At 55.2% G+C, this 6,954-nt stretch overlaps 1 protein-coding gene across 1 annotated transcript; it reads left to right on the top strand.

Annotated features, from left to right (window-relative positions):
- The first annotated feature begins 634 nt into the window (after positions 1–634).
- On the top strand, positions 635–5,638 carry LOC122436014 (melanoma-associated antigen 9-like). Its single transcript, XM_043460140.1, has 4 exons — positions 635–928; positions 1,801–1,924; positions 4,053–4,145; positions 4,432–5,638. The coding sequence occupies exons 1-4, from the start codon at positions 860–862 to the stop codon at positions 5,286–5,288; spliced, it is 1,143 nt and encodes a 380-aa protein (XP_043316075.1). The 5' UTR covers positions 635–859; the 3' UTR covers positions 5,289–5,638.
- The last annotated feature ends 1,316 nt before the right edge of the window (positions 5,639–6,954 follow it).

Genomic DNA, 6,954 nt, shown 5'->3' with positions numbered 1-6,954 from the left:
GACAGAAAGAGGAGCATTTACTGTGATCAGACACTTGGGAAACAGGGACACAGCAGGCAGGGCGGCGGTCAGGAGCCGAGTCAGGTGGCTGCCCTGGAGCCCCCAGATGAGAGGACGAGGACAGGAAACAGTTTTGAAGGTGAAGCTGCCTTTCTCTGAGACATCTCAGGTCCCAGGGGCAGCAGGAAACACAGTGAGGATTTTCCTTCACACCTGCAAAAAAACAGATAAGACTGTTGCTCAGCACTGGGCCAGCAGTCCCAGGGTGGCTTGGAAGGGAGCCAGCCTGGGCTTTCAGTCCAGAGATGGGGAACTCTGCCCAGAAGCCGCCCCTCTCCCTGCTTCCCTGGCCCCTGGGGTCCACTCTGAAGCTCAGATGCAGTCACTGAGGACACTGGGTCATGGTCACTTTGACTCTCGCCGAGTCTCATGGACTGGACGCCTATGGCAAGGGCTGAAAAGGATACAGTCTGGCCTCCACCATGAAGCTGAACAGTCCTACTCCCCATGGGTTCCCCGGGCCCACAGCTCCATCCCTGTCAGCCCCTCCCCACCTCAGGTGGCTCCACCTTGGCCCCACCCAGCCCAGCCCCGCCTTGCCACACCCCAAGCCCCTTCCAGTCCCAGCCCCGCCCTGCCCCATCCCCTTCTCTAGAAGCTTCTCCTCACCCAGGTCTTTCCCACACTTCAGCCCCAGACTCCTAGCCCTGCTCCTCGAGCCTCCTCCCTCACTTCCGGGTCCTGCTCCTGATCGTGCTCCAGGCCGCCTTTCTCGAGGCTCCTCCCGGCCTGACCTTCTAAGCGCCTCAGAGCGTGATGGATCTTAGTTTGTCTCCTAGCAGACAGGGCCGGCGAAGGAATGCGCCTTTGTTCATACGTGCTACGTGTGTGTCAACGTAACTGTGTGCCTGCATACCTGTGTGCCTACGTGAGTAAGGGAAGCCATATGCACTGGAAATGACGGGTGTCAGTGTTTGTGGGCTGAGGTCAGCCAGTGCTGTCAGAGGTCTCGGTCCCGGTGGTGGACCACAGTCCTGACTGGTAGCCACCGCCCAGTCATCCCAAAGCACCCGCAACTCACTCTGCTTGCAGAAAGGTGGGAGGGTACCTCGTGCGTCACGGGTACCTCCAGGTGGGGGTTTCCAGGAGTGCCTGCCAGGGAGCCAAGTCAGACGTTCTGGCCCCCTCCACGGCCACAGTCCCAGCCCACTTTCCTTCCACGTGTGCGTCCCGGCAATGCCCTGGAACATACATGGGAAGATGCCAGCAGACCTGCCCTCCAGCCTCCTACCATGCCCCTGGACTATGACCTCACACTAGCCCCACCTACCCCCTGTGAGTCACCCCTACCCAAGCCTGACCCTGACAAGCAGGGCTCAGTTGCTTGTCAATAGTTCCCCTCCTGGTGGGGACCAACCACGAGTCCATGGAGGGCGGCACACTGACTATGGGGCCCCCAGATCCTTCCGGAGTGGCAGTGTGAGGGGAGGAGTCATTTTCTCTTGTTCTTTGGGAAGGGTCTCCTGGGCTATAAATCACCATCACTCCTGGGGGATAGTTTCTGTGCTGCGGGCTGAGGCATCGTGCAGTCCCTGTCCCAGCCGCGTGAGGACAGTCCAGCTGTTGTGATGAGCAGAACCCACCCTGAGGGAACCTGCAGGTATGTTTCTCATCGGTTGGGCCCTCCTGGAACCCCATGGTCTGAGGCCTCTGCCAAGGAGAAGACCGTGGTGGCTTGTTGTCCAAGATGGCTGTATTGTCACTGGTGACTTTCTCCCTGTTCCTCTGGTCCTCATGCAGGTGAAGACGCCCAGTCAAGCAGGCAGAAGAGTGTTTTCTCCTCTGGCCACCAAGCAGGCACCCTCTGCTTTGAGTGGTAGGAGTGCTTGCAGCCACTTCTTGCTCTGGGATTCCACCCACACAGGTGAGATTCTGAGGCACCCAGGAGGAAGGGGTTGAGTTGGCTGAGACACTGAATGATGGAAAATGGGCAAGCCTGGGGTCCAGTCACATACCTCAGTAGAAGACACAGTGATGGCCAAGCCCCAGGGGCCAACCAGGTCCCTTGTAACCAAGCCAGACCCAGTGAAGAGTGTGACCCTTTGTCACCCAGCAGGCGGGCAAAGGTTCAACCAAATGATGATGCTTGGGGCCAGCCAGGGTGTGAGGACATGACACCCTTGCCTGTGGTTGGTGGAGTGGAAACACGACACACTTTGTGGAAGGCCATTTTCTGGCATGAGTCAGCAACTCGGGTGTGTGTGGTGTGCCCCGGGCCTCTTCCTGCATGGCTCTTCAGTGAGTGTGTGGTCACATTGAGTAGCTGTATTGGCAGAATGAGTTTTCCCTTCTCTTCCATCAGAAGGGAAGCATCAGTAACTTGTGGCACTCCTGACACTGGGAGTCTGGGTGAGGACCCTGAGGGAGGATTGTGGGGACGCTGGACCCCACTACTGAGTGGGCTCTGGGAGGACTTGGGCTAAATGAATACATACCATATTTCCTGACATCTCGGTATCAGTGAGACTGGGGATCTGGTATGGGGGAGCAGCCTCAGGTGGGCAGAGGGAAGAATTCCAGCACCAGCAGGTTGTCAAAGTTGAGGATCTTGAGGCAGGACTGAAAGGACGCTGGAACCTAATCAGAGGAGACCTCAGAGAAGCCTTTTGCTGCTGTCGGTCCTTGGTGGCCCTGGGGTAGGATGAACCCAACATGTGTGGTCTCACTTCCCTGTATCTGGGTCTTAGTCTGGGGTCCTGAAACAGGGGGCAGGCTTCCTGACATCCAGGTCTGAGACTGGGAACTTTGCATGGGGCAGGGACTCAGGTGGGCTGATTCCCAGGTCCTGTGGTGTGTCAAGTTGAGGACCCTGAGGGAGGACTAGGGTACCGTGGACCGCAATCAGAGGAGGCCTCAAAGTAGCCCATCTCTGTTATCAGTCCAGGGTGACTGTGGGGTAGAATGAGCAAAACAGGCATGGTCTGACTTCCTGACACCCGGGTCTTGGAGAGACTGGGGCCCTGGTATAAGGGGCGGGGCTTCAGCTCGGGAGAGGCAAGAATCCCAGGTCCCGACTGGAGGCAAGTTGAGGTGCCTGAAGGAAGACTGAGGGGTCCCTGCGGGAGGACCGACAGAACCCCACAGATCCCCGCCCCTGTAGTTGGCCCTGGAAGCCCTTGGGGTGAGAAGAGCACTCTAGGCCTGTCTGACTTCCTGACATGTGGGTCTCAGAGAGACCGGGGACCTGGTGTGAAGAGCCAGGCCTCAGGTAGGGAGAGGACAGAGCCCGGGTCCTACCGGGAGTCAAGGTGAGGACACTGAGGGAGGAGGGGAGCCTGAGCCCAGAATAGAGGGGACTCTGGTAATCCCCGGGAAGGACAACCATGAGCAAGATTTCCTGACATCCAGATCTCAGAGAGCCTGGGGACCTGGTGAAAGTGGCGGGGTTTCAACATGGCAGACGGGACAATGGCGGGTCCTGCCTGGAATCTAGGCTCCATGCGAGGAAGGACTGAGGGTGTTAGACTCCAAGGCAGGGAGGGATCCTTGCTCTTGTGGGGTCATGGAGGTCCCAGAGCAGGGTGAGCAGTTTATTCACCTCTGTCTTAGGGGCCTTAAGATGAGGTGTTTGGGTGGAGGGTGGAGGCTTCAGTTCTGCAGAGGGTGGACTCCCTGGATCCCGAGGAAGGACTGAGCAGATGCCCGCCCCTGTGTTCAGTGCTTGGAGGCCAAGTAGGACGTGAGGAGAGGTGAGGACCGAGCATCTCCCCAGCCTAGGACCTGCGGGATGCCCTAGGCAGGTGCGGCCACATGTGGGGCCCCTCAGCACTTTCTGTCCAGATTTGGGTCTTGTTCTGAATTTCCCTGCAGGTCCCCAAAGGGGAAGGTCCAGGACATGCTGGTGGAAAAGTGAGCACTACACGTGAGCCCCAATGGGACTACCCACCCCAGATCTGTGGGGACCTCACAGAGTCAACCCCTCCTACCAGCACAGAAGGCCTAGGTCTGTGCCACAGTCTCCCCCCGAGGTGCCCCCTCCATTTGTCTCACAGGGGCTCCAGGAAACAGGAGGCAAACGCGGAGGTCTGAGGCCCATGTCCTGAGGTCAGGGAGCAGAGGACGTCCAGGCAGTGCTGGGAGACAAGGTGAGGTGGGTGCCCTGATTGTGCACAGGGGCTCCCCATCCCAGAACAGAGGGGACCTCAAAATGCCTTAATCCCCCCACCTTGTCAGCCCCAGAACCTTGGGCTGTACTGGCTGCACCCTGGGCCAAAATTTCTCTTCCTCAGTTGACAGGGGACTGACTACCAAGGGGGAGCACCCCTGTAACGCCCAAGAGCAGCCCTCAAGGAAGACCAGTAAAGTGGCCTCAGTCAGAGCCACCCATGGCGTGTTTCACAACTAGGACCATTTACACTCTCTCTTTCCCAGGTCAGTGGTCTCCATTTCCCCCATGCCACACTCCCACTGGGCACAAGACCCCATCCATCATGCCTGTGGTCCCGATGAATGAGTTTTGCACTCCTGAGGAACACCTTCAGGGCCAAATCCAGGCCCAGGGCCCAGTGGAGGCGCAGCTCCTGGGGGTGGAGGCGGAGGATGCCTCAACCCCTCTGGCCACCTCCCCTCCAATCTCATCTTCCTCTGCCACCGTGGATGCAGAGATCTTTCTCAAGCAGACTCTGAATGTGATGGTGGCTGATCTAGTCGAGATCGTGTTCCTCAAGTATGGCACCAAGGAGCCGATTTTCCAGACTGAAATGCTGAATACAGTCCTCAGGGATAACCAGGCCCACTTCCCTGTGGTCTTTCATAAAGCCACACAGTGCCTGCAGTTGGTCTTTGGCCTGGATATGAAAGAGGTGGACCATAGAGAGCACATCTATGTCATGATCCCCACCCTGGGCCGCCTCACGCTCAGTGACATGCAGAGGGATGGGCAGAGTATGCCAAAGGCTGGCCTACTGGTTTCCGCCCTGACCCTGCTTCTCCTAGCAGGGGACTGGGTCTGTGAGGAGAAAGTCTGGGGAGAACTCAGCAGAATGGGGGCATTTGCTGGGATGCAGCACTACGTCTATGGGGAGCCCAAGGAGCTGCTGACCCAAATATGGGTGCAGGCGGGGTACCTGCAGTACTGTCAGGTGCCTCACAGCCACCCTGCTCACTATGAGTTCCTGTGGGGTACCAGGGCCTATGCAGAGACCAGCAAGCAGCAAGTCAAGGACTACCTGCACAGGGTCCATGGAAGGGGTCCCGGGTTCTTCCCATCCCAGTGTACAGAGGTGTGAGGGAGGAGGAAGAGGGGCCCTGAGCCAGAGCAGCAGCCAGACCCACATCCAGCAGCTTGTCCTGAAGGAAGGAAGGGAGGCTGATCCTTCCTTCTGCCTTCTCTGTCGTGAGGGCCTGGGCCAGTTGGGGGAAATGCTGTGCTGCATCTTTGGGATCATGTTCTTTACAATGACATGGAGATTCACTTCTGTTTCCTTTAGGAATTTTTCAAATGTTATTTGTTTTAATAGAAGGCTTAATAAGCTTCAGTGTCTAACTATGTCAATAACGTTGATCACAGTGTGTTTGTGCTCACCCAGTTCAAGAAAAAAAGTTTGCTGTTTTGTAAAAGTGATTGTGAACTCTTTGATTTTATTTTGTAACCCTGGTCAAGATTCCATGGAATGGGAATATAACTATTTTGGAAATATGATATTACTTAGTAAGAATTGAGAAATTAAATATATTTGAGGTAAGTTCCTCTATGTTCCTTGTATGTACTTTTATACAGCTAAACTATCTCTGTTCAATTGGATTTTTTCAAGTTATTATTTAAGAAAGTACAAAACACCTGATCTGACTTAATAAGTTCCCTGCTCTGGCTCATTTATTCCACAGACCTTCATGGAGCCTGTGCTCTGTGGAAGGCCCTGCGTTAGCAGTTGGGACACTAGGAAAAGCAGGACTCCCCAACACCTAGAGCAATGATTTAAGAGCTGCAGTCACATGAAGAAGGTAGAGAGATGTCCCCTAGTTTCACAGAACAAGGCAACCTGGGGCAGGGCGGTGAGGGTCCAGGAGGAGCACTCGAGTGTTGGTGCCTGAGCCAGGGCGTTTTGGGACTTTGGGAAGCTGGGTTCATTCTGTGAGAGGTGATGGTAATGAACCTGGGCGGTGGCAGCAGCCAGAGCTATACACAGTGTCTTATGGGTGAGAAGAAAATCTGAAATGGGACATACACATTAGAAGATCCTCTTCTGTCCTAGATAAATTTCTTGGGGCAGGAAGGGAAGTTACACTATGGTCAGGAACAGTTAGACACTTGTTTATGCTGCTTGATCTAAGTACACCAAAAGTTGTCAAAATGGGGAGGGGTGAGTGGACTTTGGTTTGCTGCACAATCTACTCAAGTCTTGGAGAATACAGTTGAAGAAATCTTGGTAAGCACCCCCAAACTCTTGGTAGGATTTTAGGACTGTCTTTTTTGAAACTGGTGGCTGTGTACTTAAACTAATGGATTAGCTTTTCTAGGTGGGCAGATCCTAAAGCCATAGATGAGGAGGGGTTATGGAAACCACAGTGGCAAAATCTGTACTGAATTTGAATTCACACACCTCAGAATGCTCCTTGGAGGTGAAGGGTGGTGCATTGTGCATATCCTAGCTGGATTTTATCAAGAAAACTCCCACTGTCCTTGTCCCCTCACTGTCGCTTTTCTGATGCCTGCCCCTCATGAAGGTCATGGCTGTCGGGGAGCCTACGGGCACCTGTGCAGGTGCTCAGGCAAGTTCCATTGTGTGGAGGCAGCCGGAACTCCCAGGGGGAGACTGTGTAATGGCATCAGGAAGAAGGGGCACATCCTCAGCCCACTGAGACTGTGGGGCACTGGCATCACTTCAGAGGGAAGGGCAGAAAGAACACTGGAGGGAGTCGGGGGACCCATCCCTGACATTCACGAGAGCCTTG

The sequence above is a fragment of the Cervus canadensis genome, chromosome X (genome assembly GCF_019320065.1).
Source record: "Cervus canadensis isolate Bull #8, Minnesota chromosome X, ASM1932006v1, whole genome shotgun sequence".
Lineage (NCBI taxonomy): Eukaryota > Metazoa > Chordata > Mammalia > Artiodactyla > Cervidae > Cervus > Cervus canadensis.
Note: the sequence above shows the minus strand (reverse complement) of the source record. Positions and strands in the feature narration are given on the sequence as shown.

Bases quoted from the DNA above. Each gene is read 5' to 3' on its own strand.
- LOC122436014 (XM_043460140.1), top strand. From the start codon at position 860: ATGCGCCTTTGTTCATACGTGCTACGTGTGTGTCAACGTAACTGTGTG. The intron at 929-1,800 runs GTGAGTAAGGGA...GTCCTCATGCAG, and splicing joins CTGCATACCTGTGTGCCTAC to GTGAAGACGCCCAGTCAAGC. The intron at 1,925-4,052 runs GTGAGATTCTGA...TTTGTCTCACAG, and splicing joins CTGGGATTCCACCCACACAG to GGGCTCCAGGAAACAGGAGG.